The 12,202-nt window shown below is 37.5% G+C and overlaps 1 protein-coding gene across 1 annotated transcript in view; it reads left to right on the top strand.

Annotated features, from left to right (window-relative positions):
* UNC13C (unc-13 homolog C) overlaps nucleotides 1-12,202 on the top strand; it is a 525,683-nt gene that overhangs the window by 285,501 nt on the left and 227,980 nt on the right. The window contains exons 11-13 of the mRNA XM_070422420.1: nucleotides 754-923; nucleotides 3,690-3,805; nucleotides 5,889-6,052. Of these exons, the coding sequence (XP_070278521.1) occupies nucleotides 754-923; nucleotides 3,690-3,805; nucleotides 5,889-6,052 (450 nt within the window). The remainder of the gene's footprint in view (nucleotides 1-753; nucleotides 924-3,689; nucleotides 3,806-5,888; nucleotides 6,053-12,202) is intronic.

The raw sequence follows: 12,202 nt of genomic DNA, 5'->3' as shown, positions 1-12,202 counted from the left end.
AAATTTGGATTCAGGATTGATCATCCAAACTGGCTCTAAAAGCTATAGAAAGAGTTATAAAGAGCAGGTGACTAGTTGATACTTAAAGAATGATTAGTTAGCAGGCAGAAAAGCATAAGGAACAGTATATACAAAAGCCATAGTATTAATAAAGACTGTAATATGTATGGCCAATATTAAGTAGTTTGTATCAGCAACATAGAGAGAAAGAATCCTGGAAATGATGAATAAACTAAAATGTGCAGCTTATTGTTAAAAACAAAAGGATGTTGTTGTAAGTCTACTTGATTAACAATATATTGTATGCTTACTAAGATTTTTAGTGTACCAAGTGGATTATGTGATGTCTGCTTTTACAACACCCATTGCAATAAAATTAGTTTTATATTTATGATGCAGAATTTTTTTAGCATAAATATGTTGTTGTAGACAACTGTTGTGAATAAGAAATAAGTCAAAATACCCCAAACAAATATTTCTGACCCAAATTTAATTATATCTAGTTTAGTTAAAGGAAATATATGGGATGGCATAGGATTTTTCTCTACTTGACATTATTTAACTAATACAACTTTCTTCAATACCTCTGATACCTACAATATGCCATGGATTGAATGGGTCAGTGGTAAATATAATTTATTATGTAGTATATTATGCCTTCCTGGGTTATACAGACTTAAAATAAGTTGCTAACATCAAATGCCATTTAGAGCGGTTATCAGTGGTTGTTAACCTACCCACATTTATTTTCAGTGAGTGCCATAACTCCACAGATCGAATCAAAGTCAGAGTGTGGGATGAAGATGATGATATCAAATCCAGAGTCAAGCAACACTTCAAAAAGGAATCCGATGATTTTCTGGGACAAACCATTGTCGAAGTGAGGACCCTGAGTGGAGAAATGGATGTCTGGTACAACTTAGGTGCGTATCTGATAAAAAGTTAAATAAATTTCCAGAATATCTGTGGAATATATTCTATTACCATATAGACAAAAATGCCTTTCTAGAAAATTCTGTTGGACTTTATGTGGTCTAGTTTCATTAAAAACAAAATGGGATAATTATTTATTCAAGTTCAGTATTATAGGAAGACATTGGTAAGTTTGAGATGAAAAGAGGAAAGTCAACGAATCAACTAGATGTATTTTAGGAGAAAAATATTAGCCCATTCTTAATTTTTAAATCAGAAAAATGTAGCTCCAAAAACCTTTTCCAAATGTAATAAAAACTAATAATCAACCTATGACTTGATACTGTTTGAATTATTTCCTTTTGGTCTCTTAATGAATTTTGGCGATAAAGGAAATGTGTATTTTAGTTAATTTTCAAATGGTGATATAAATGTCATCTTTAGCTGACAAAGCCAAGTACATCTGTGAACTTATGCTTACTCTAATAATGACAATATTGAGAATATGTTTAATTGGCATGGCTGTTAATTGAAATTTTATTATGAAACCAATAATTAAATAAAGATAACTTTTAATTTTACTTTTACTATAATTGAATAATAGTCTAGAATCTTCAGTACTGACTTAATAGTAGTAAAAAATATGGATCACCTCAGTTTCTGTAAAGGACATGATCCAAAATTTCTTAATCATGTCATCTTAAATGTTTTAATTAAATTATTAAGGGCTGGTGGTGAATCAAAGAAGGGGTTACACAGTTCCAAGATTACAAAGAGTTTCCATTTAGGATATCAATATATTTTAGAAAATTGAAGAGTGCTTCTGGGTTTTTAAAAATGTGCATACTTCAAGTAATATAATATTTGACTAATAGAGAGATAAGGTCATAGAATTAATAAAACTTTAAATTATATAATAATTTTAAAAAGGAGCAATATATAACTTATCCGCACACAAAATTCAAACTACACTCAGAATTAATTATCAAAAAACTATTTTAAAGGAGTCTTCCTTAAAGGAAATTGGTGTGGTGCATCCACATTACTGGCATAAAATTTTTACTTCAGTTATAATCATCATCTTCCCACATCTTATTTATACTATAAATTAGCTTTATAAATAAAAATAGAGAGGTTAGGCCAGGGTAAACTTCAGGCCATTAACTCTGTGCAATACTCACATATTGTGTTTTAATTGAAGAGGTTTGCTTATACTTGGACATTTTCCTGTAATAAGTTAGCATATCTTTGAATTGAGGCAGTTAGAATTCAGAACAGAAATTTTTCAAATTGTTTTTTGACAAAAGCTACATGGATATATTATTTGCCAAGGAATTTGAATGTGCTGTTAGTAAAGTCAGCTACCCAGCTCTCATGCTGAAAAGGCCCTTCCATCTACGGAGAGGAAAACATGATATTACACAGCATGGAAGGCTTTGCCTGCTCGTCCTCAGTTTGTACTTCTTGCCCTCTTTCCTGGTTTATAAATCTTTAAAATAGGAGGGTGGAGGACAAGTTTTAGCTTTGTGTAAAATCCTTCAGTGGTTCAATCCACATAAGCACCATATTTCCATTCTTTGTATAACGTTCTTCCTTCCTTATCACTTAGAATTCATTCCACCAGGCTGAAGAGAACTTGGCCAAAATCTGGGCATCCAAGCAGAACCTGTACCCCTTTAATGCATTGGGATGATGACAGTTATAGGATCAGTAGTGTTTCCCTGGCACTATGGAAAGAGCTCTGTGACAAAAAAAAAAGAAAGAAAAATGCCTTGGGAGTTGAATTTCTTTGGGCCCCAGCAGAGAACTTTTTTTAAATTTTATTTTAATATTTGTTGAGACTCAACAATCTCTCAGCCAGCAAGAGAAACACTCATGATTCTGACATTCCTGAGGGAAGAATCTTCACAACACAGTGACTATTAAATATTAACAATAAAAAGTCAGCAGATATTTCATAAGGAAAAAAAAAGTAGATTTCATAATTTAAATTATGATACTAAAAATAGTGATACTTAGAAAGAGAGCCAATCACCACTATTTTGTGGCACTCTCCCTCCGGACACTTCATTTGTGCAATGAATGGGTCAGCTTGCCTCTCTATGTTTCATCTGTGAAGTGGGTGACAAACGTAGGTCCCCTACCTCCATTCACACTCTAGGAAATTTGTGACTGTGCTTTTTTATTTCTCTCAAAGCTGATTAGTATTGAACATATGTGTGTGTTTACATTCACATTACTTGATTGAATTAACTACATATTGATTCCATTCAAGTAAACAGTCAATCCAAAACTCATGAGTAAGCACAAGCGGTAGACTATAGGTCTTGATGAATCACTAACAAAGGAAACAATAATTCTTCTTTTGTTAACCAGAGCTTTGACTCATCTTTTCAAGCACAGAAAGAAAGAGTAGAAGCTTTTAGATAAATTGCTTTCCTGGTTAATTTTATGTTTAAGTTATATTGCTTTTAATTGGCCAAATAATTTAATTTTAGTGGATATTCTAACCAAGTACCCAGACATTTATCTCAGAATGGCAAGGTCATCTGCTTAAGCTTTTCTGTATAAAGTATATAATGTAGTTTGACAATCACAGTGACACAATAGGCACATTACTTTAAGTCGTATTCAGCAAAATCTTTATGGTGGGATAATCAAGCCTGATCTAGAAGAATGGCTTTTAGCAAGGTAAGCCCCTTTTAAGCCTCTCAGAACTTGTATGTGAAATATGGGATTATCACAGGTGACCAACCAATTCCTTTTTGCTTTGTCAGAGAAACGGACAGATAAGTCAGCTGTATCTGGGGCCATTCGATTGAAAATCAATGTGGAAATAAAAGGAGAGGAGAAGGTTGCTCCATATCATATACAATATACATGTTTACATGAGGTAAGAAACTGGAATTGTATTACTAAAAATCCTAGAAAAGAAATTGGTCTGAATTGTGAATCATACAATAAAAATTTTGGTTTAAAATATATAATTGAGTTAGCTTTGTGGAATTGTTTCTGGAGTTCTTACTCTATCCAGTGGTTCTCAACCTTCCTAATGCCGCGACCTTTTAATACAGTTCCTCATGTTGTGGTGACCCCCAACCATAAAATTATTTTCGTTGCTACGTCATAACTGTAATTTTGCTACTGTTATAAATTGTAATGTAAATATCTGGTATGCTATATGTGTTTTCCGATGGTTGCGACCCACAGATTGAGAACCACTGCTCTATACTCTAGCAGTAAGGATGCAGGTGGGTGTCCTCTAATGGGAGTTTAGAACAAGCACATGTGATGGGTATGAATAAACAAGTCAATGAGATAATGAACTAATAGACCAAATGAAATTGCCATTCTTGCAAGAAGAACAAAGAATGTTAAAAAGCACTTATTGCATAAATAAGTCATGGTGAATATTTTGGGAGCATAAAAAGATATAGTAGTACTCTAGTAATGAAGAGAGGATCTAATTAATGAATGTTTTTTGAGAACTCTGAGTTCGTGTTTAGGTTTTATTGAAGGTTTAATAAATAATACTGTTTACAAATAGAAATATAAAATGCTGATGTTGTACCAAAGGATTTGGGAGCCAGTGTAATAAGCAATAATTTTTTCTTCCTTTTTCTGAGTACAACAAAGGGCTTCATACATATTGGACCCTCTGCATTTTATCTACCCTTTCCACAAACATATCTGGGTATGAGAGTGTCAGAATGTAGTTACCCACTCATAGTAGTAGACAACATACCCACCCAAAAGGTAGGGCCTGGCTGGGTTAAAGAGAAGTAAAGACCACCCTATGTGATTCTAACAGTCAGACTCACCAGTTTTTTGTGTCTTGGTGTAGATACACAAATAATCTTGGGCTTCTATTGGATGCTTTGCATCAGAGAGCTTAGTAGAGGTGTTACAAAACCATTCTCTGATACAAATGACACTTGTCCCGTGTATAAAAAAAAAATACCAGGAGAAATTGAGGAATGTACCTTTCCCTATATCCAAAGAGGTAAAGAGAAAGTACCCTAAGATGAAAAACAAGCTGAGAGAATCTTCACATATTATTTTTTCTAAATATCTACAAATATTTATGTGCCATTATTTGCACCTCCATTTACTAAAGAAGTAATGAGGAACAGTATTAAATCTTTTATTTATTAAACAGTAATTAGATATAGGACATAGGCTTAATTTCCTGACTACTATCCATCCAGTGTTATCATTCCTTCAAGAAAGGTGGTTAAGTTTTCAGACCAATAAAAAAATATCTTGGAACTGGCAAGATGGGAGCCTTAAGAAGTGGGCAGAGAAGATTTGGATCAGGGGGACAGCATTATGCTTTGCTCTTTGGAGACTTACCTGCTGGTAAAAGAACAATAACAAAAAAAACAACAACACAAAAAACAAAACAAAAAAACACCTAAAATCCAAGAAAGGCTCCTTCAGGCTACATCCATGCAGCAGTTTCTAAACTTGTTAGAAACAGAAGGAATTCTATGTAGTGAGATTTCCTATGATAGAATTCTCAAACATGCATTTCAACCTCAGTTCATTGCCCTGATTCTGTAACATTTTGCAGCAAAAGCCCTTTAGTATCATTTACATACCTAGATTCTGTATTAACACAGCCAAAATCAGATTATTCAACCAGGGCTCTAAAATTTACTCAGAGCCCATGAGTGCAAAATATGTTCTAGCATTTAGAAATGTTTGCATGTAAAACCTTTTACTTTCTTCTAAAACAATTGGGTACGTATGAAACATTTTAATTATTGATTCTGTATAGACCCAGGGAGAAATATAATCAGAATTTGCATAAATTTGATGTTAGAATTAAGATCCAAGCTATTCCTATTGTGTACAGATACTGATGAAACATTAGAGGCGATCACAATGCAAGTATAATTTACTGGAAGTTACAGTTAAATACTTTTGGCCTACTCTAATGAATTACTGAACAATTGAAAACCACTTACTTTTAGAATCTGTTCCATTACTTGACTGAAGTGAAATCTAATGGTGCAGTGAAAATCCCAGAGGTCAAAGGGGATGAAGCCTGGAAGGTTTTCTTTGATGATGCTTCCCAAGAAATAGTCGATGAGTTTGCCATGCGCTATGGGATTGAATCCATTTATCAAGCTATGACGTAAGTATCATAGAACATTTATGTGCTCAAAAATCTCTGTTGAGATCTTAAAAACACACACATTCATAGCTCTTCTCCTAATTTAATTGAAATTTTGATGTAAAAGACAATTACATTTTCATGGGCCATTTTAGTGAACCCTCTCTTTTACAGCTATGAAATATTAATGATGTGGTAATTCACTACCACTATCTTCTCAGGCTTTTATTTTGTTCTCAAAGTGTGGCCTCTGCACTACCAGCATTCACAGCACCTCAGAACTTAGAAATGCAAATTGACCACCCTACCCCAGACCTAATGAATCAGAAACCTGAGGGTGGGGCCCAATGATCTTTGCTTTAACAAACCCTACAAGTAATTCTCATACACTCTGAAGTTTGAGAACCAGTGCCTTGTTTGATATCTGAGAAAGTTAAAGCCTGATGATTGAAGTGCATGATCCAAGGTTATAAAGCTTATTAATGTCCAGGATACATCTAGAGCAGTGGTTCTCCACCTTGGCTGCACATTAGAATCACCTGGGAATCTTTTTAAAATCCTGATTTCTGGGCCTCATCCTCCAGAAATTCTGTTTCTTTGTAATGGGGTGGGGCCACAACGGCAGCAGCAGGCAAGCAAGCTACCAAGGACAGGGGTGTAAGAGTGAGCACTTCCTGCCAACCCAGAACCTCTTTGGTGGGGCCACAACATTAGTAACAAAGAAACAGAATTTCCGGAGGATGAGGCCCAGAAATTGGGATTTTAAAAAGATTCCCAGGTGATTCTAATGTGCAGCCAAGGTTGAGAACCACTGATCTAGAGCCTTTATAATGCCTTAACCCTAACATTAGACTATATCATTCCTGCCTACATTGATATCATTGATGCTAATTCAGTAAAACCAAGATTTATTGAGCACCCATAGAACCCAAACACCACAGTAAATATGGCACTACAGAAATGAGCCATACAGACATATAACCTTTCAGTAAGGATTTAGAATTGGGTTGATACTTGCCTATCCTTTACCTTTTGAAACCTGGTCTAAGTTTGTAACTGCATTTTGTTCAGATATATAGTGTATATAATATGTAAACTATTTATGTACGAATAGTAGAGGGCTGTTCTTTTATATTAATGATCTGATTATATTTTCACATGAGCTGTGTAGATGGTGGCCCAGATAATCAGTCATTTTCAAACACCTTATTGATGGATGTGTACTGAACCAAAATCAGTGTTCTTCATCAAAGTTTACTATTCATAGCATTTAAACACCAGTCCTAATTCTAAAATAGCATATGTAAATTTCTTTAAAATTTCTGATAAAATGTGTACTTTTTCAGTTTACCAGAATGTCCTAATCTATACTAATAAAAGAGTAACATGCTAATTATTCCGAGTCAACCAGACATCTTCCGGTTGTCCAGTCCTCCTACCGGACAAAGCCACGGTGGCAGGGGCCGAGGCAGAGACAGTTGGGAGTGATCAGGCCAGCACGGGAGGGCAGTTAGGGGCTATCAGGCTGGTAGGCAGAGGGGTTAAGGGTGATCAGGCAGGCAGGCAGAGGCCATTAGGGGCGGGCAGGCAGGCAGGTGAGCCATTAGGAGCCATTGGTCCCAGATTGCGAGAGGGATGTCCGACCAGCCGGACATCCCCTAAGGCGTCCTGAATTGGAGAGGGTGTAGGCCGGGCTGAGGGAACCACCCCCCTCCAAGCACAAATTTCATGCACCGGGCTTGTAGTGTTAAATAAGAAAGACTTACAGATTCTTAGCCGCAATATGAAAAAGAACTTAGAATTTACCCAGGTGAACCTCCCTCAAAATCCCTATTACTGCATCGTTGACTGGTAGTCATTATCCCTCTGCTTGCTCACGTCCACTGGCAGGGCTCTTGCTCCTTTAGATGCAACCTATTTGTAAGTGAGTAGCCATAATGGAGTCTGTGATTGGCCATCTGCTCTGTCCCAGGTCAATGGCTATAATAATTCATCAGGACACCTTCTATAAAATTTGAGTGCAATTAAAATACACTCTAAAGTAAGTGAAGTGTTCTGCCAAAAGAGAACTATGCTTAAAATAAAATTAAAAATAAATTCTAAAAAACACCTGGAAATAATCCCAGTAAAAGAAAGATATTTATTATAAAATATCTCTGTGTGTTGATTCAGATTTCTTTAGTTTTATATTTCTTGTATTCTGAGAAGCACAATCACGTTAATACAGAAAAAAAATGGTAAATGTATGATAGTTTAAAAGAGGAGAATCACCCCTCCTTTGTTTTTATCACTTGTATTTTTCTTACCCTTTAACATATGTAAAGAACAACAGATGATATTTCTAGATACTTATTGATATCAAGTGACCTGCAGGTGACTAGGGTCCTATAATATATCTGAGAACTCGGTTTTGACAAAGCTCCTGTCACTCTAGGAACTAGTCTAAAGCAGGAGTCGGCAAATTTTTTTTCTATATACAGCCAGATAATAAATATTTTCTGCTTTGTGAGTCCTAAAATCTCTGTCATAACTGCTCAACTCAGCACTCCTAGTGCAAAAACAGCCAAAGACATTAAGTAAACAAATGGGTATGGCCGTATCCTGATAAAACTTTATTTTAAAAACAAAAACTATGGACTGTGTTTGGCTGTGGGCACTCGATTGCCAACTGCTGGTCTAAAGAGGGAAAGCAAGGCAGACAGGCAGGAGGAAAAAGAATGCCTGGTTTTTATGTGATAAATTGACTGTTGCACTTGGATGATAACACAATGTGGTAGGTTATCTCTACTTGTGGTTATACATTTGATTTTATATTGATATTTTTATTTTTAAATTGTTTCTTTTAGTGTTAAATATGAACCAAAGTGGCCTTAAGATTTCCCTCAGCTGGGCACAACTCTAGGCCTCTTTCTGCCTGTTGGCCCCTGCTCTCCCCCTCACCTTTGTCCTTGCAGAATCCAGAGCCCTAACAACAGAGGCTCTAACCTCCCTTTTCTTAGAGCATTTCCTTTGGAAACCTTAGAATTGTAAATTCTTTCTCTTTTAAGATGTAAACTTTTAAAAAGACACTTGCCAGTTTTACACCCCAGGGCTGGCTTTCTCAGGGATATGGGAGAGCCAGAGCTTTTGAATATAATCATCAAGAAAATAGGCCCCTATGCCCAGTCTTCATGGAGGGTTTCTAACTTGGGTTGGGGCCTTGCCCCAAGTTGTAATGCTCCCTCTTGTCATGAGGATAAGAGAACGTTTATTTTTCCTTTGGGTACGCCAATTCGCAAATACAGATGACTAGGATTCCTCTACTCTAACTCAGAATCACTACCCTCCATTCCCCACCTCAGGTCTTGAAATTTTTTCCTTTATTTATGTCAGTAGAGTTGAGTTCAGACTGAATTCTGGATTTTCTTTCATTGAAGAAAACTTTCCTAATTCTGTCCACTGTCATTTTTGCTTTGACAGCACCCACCTGACACCATAGATATTTATTGCAATATTGACTATATTCCCTTAGCTCTAATGTACATCACCATGATTAATTTTATGACTGGAAACTTTTACTACTTCATTTCTTCACCTTTTTCAACCATCATCCTAACCTCCTTCCATCTGGCAACCATCAATTTGTTCTCTGTAGCTATGAGTTTGTTTCTGTTTTGTTAGTTTGTTTTGTTTTTTAGATTCCACATATAAATGCAATCATATGGTATTTGTCTTTCTCTATTTGACTTATTTCACTTAGCATAATACTCTCTAGGTCCATTCATGTTGTTGCAAATGGAGATTTTATTATTTTTAGGACTGGCTAATATTCCATTGTATATTTATACCACATCTTTTTTATTCATTCATCTATCAATGGACAGTTAGATTGCTTCCATATCTTGGATATCCTATCTAATAATAGACAAACATGGTAATTAACCATAACTTCGCTACCCTTCCCATTGGCTAATCGGCGATATGCAAATTAACTGCCAACCAAGATGGCGGCCGGCAGCCAGGCAGCTGAAGGGAACAGGAGGCTTGCTTGCTCCAGTGACAGAAGAAGCCAACGTTCCCCGCCTGCCACCGCCCAGCTCTGAGCTGCACTCTAAGCAACTATGTTGCAATTATAGAAGCTAAACAAACCTGCTTCAGCCAGCTTCGGCCTCAGAGCTTAGAGCGGCAGTGATGGCAATAATGTTTCAATTATAGAAGCTAAACAAACCCAGATACCTACTTTCAGCCAGCCGCAGCCTCAGAGCTGGAGCTGGGCCTCAGAGCTGGAGCTGGCTCTCAGCTCCAGTGACAGCCATAGAAGGTAAATAAATCCCAGAATAAAAAAAGAAAAAAAGAAAAAAAGGAGAGGTTGGGAGCTTCAGTCACCCGCCAGCCTGAAAACAGCCCTCAGCCCCTCACCCAGACTGGCCAGGCACCCCAGTGGGGACCCCCACCCTGAAGGGGTGTGACCAGCTGCAAACAGCCATCATCCCCTCACCCAGGCTGGCCAGGCACCCAAGCGGGACCCCCACCCTGATCCGGGACACCCTTCAGGGCAAACCAGCCGGCCCCCACCCCTGCACCAGGCCTCTATCCTATATAGCAGGGGTCCTCAAACTTTTTAAACAGGGGGCCATTTCACTGTCCCTCATACCGTTGGAGGGCCGGACTATAGTTTAAAAAAAAACTATGAACAAATTCCTGTGCACACTGCATATATCTTATTTTGAAGTAAAAAAACAAAATGGGAACAAATACAATATTTGTATTTGCATGTGGCCCACGGGCCGTAGTTTGAGGACCCCTGCTATATAGTAAAAGGGTAATATGCAAACTGACCCTAACAGCAGAATGACTGGGAATGACTGGTCACTATGACACACACTGACCACCAGGGGGCAGACTCTCAATGCAGGAGCTGCCCTCTGGTGGTCAGGGCGCTCTCACATGGGAGGAGCTCTGCTCAGCCACAAGCCAGGCTGATGGCTGCCAGTACAGCGGTGGTGGTGGGAGCCTCTCCTGCCTCCTCAGCAGCGCTAAGGATGCCCGACTGCAGTTTAGGCCTGCTCCCCGCTGGCAAGTGGACATCCCCCAAGGGCTGCCGGGCTGCCAGAGGGATGTCTGATTGCCATTTTAGGCCCAATTCCCTGGGGAGCGGGCCTAAGCCAGCAGGTGGTCATCCCCCGAGGGGTCCCAGACTGCCAGAGGGCACAGGCTGGGCTGAGGGAACCCCCACCCCCGAGTGCACAAATTTTTGTGCACCGGGCCTCTAGTTGTAAATAATACTGTAATGGACATTGGGATGCATATATCTTTTCAAATTAGTGTTTTGGCTTTCTTCAGATAAATACCCAGAAGTGGAATTGCTGAGTCATATGGTAGTTCTGTTTTTGATTTTTAAGAAACCTCCATACTATTTTTCATAATGGCTATACAAATTTATTATCCCACCAACAGTACACAAGGATTTCCTTCCCTCGACATCCTCACCAACACTTATTTGTTGTCTATTTAATGATAGCCATTCTGACAGGTGTGAGGTGATATCTCATTGTGGTTTTGATTTCTATTTCCCTGATGATTAGATGATTTGAGTATCTTTTTATTTTCTATTGACCATCTATATGTCTTCTTTGGAGAAATGTCTATTCAGGTTCTCTGCCCATTTTTAAATCAAATTGTTTTGGGGTGTTTTTGTTGTTGTTTGGTGTTAAGTTGTATTAGTTGCTTATATATGTTGGATATTAGATGTATCATTCGCAAATATCTTTTTCCATTCAGTAGGTTATCTTTTGGTTTTGTTAATGATTTTCCTTGCTGTGTAAAATTTTTTAGTTTGTTTTAGTCCAATTTGTATATATATTTTCTTTTGTTAGCCTTGCTCAAGGAGACATATCCAAAAACATATTGCTAAGAGAAATTTGACAATCTAATAACACTTTTTTTTTGTTTGTTTGTTTGTTTTTTATTTATTTATTTATTTATTTTAATCTTTATTGTTCAGATTATTACATTTGTTCCTCTTTTTTCCCCCCATAACTCTCCTCCTTCCAGCTCCCACCCCACCCTCCACCCTCACTCCCCACCCACTGTGTTCATCCATAGGTGCATGATTTTTGTCCAGTCACTTCCCGCATCTCCCACACCCCTTTTCCCCCCAAGAATAGTTAGTCCATTCCCTTTCTATGTCCC

Source organism: Myotis yumanensis, unplaced genomic scaffold, assembly GCF_028538775.1.
Source record: "Myotis yumanensis isolate MYYU_CA2020_CCGP unplaced genomic scaffold, mMyoYum1.0.hap1 SCAF_1, whole genome shotgun sequence".
Classification (NCBI taxonomy): Eukaryota; Metazoa; Chordata; class Mammalia; order Chiroptera; family Vespertilionidae; genus Myotis; species Myotis yumanensis.
Note: the sequence above shows the minus strand (reverse complement) of the source record. Positions and strands in the feature narration are given on the sequence as shown.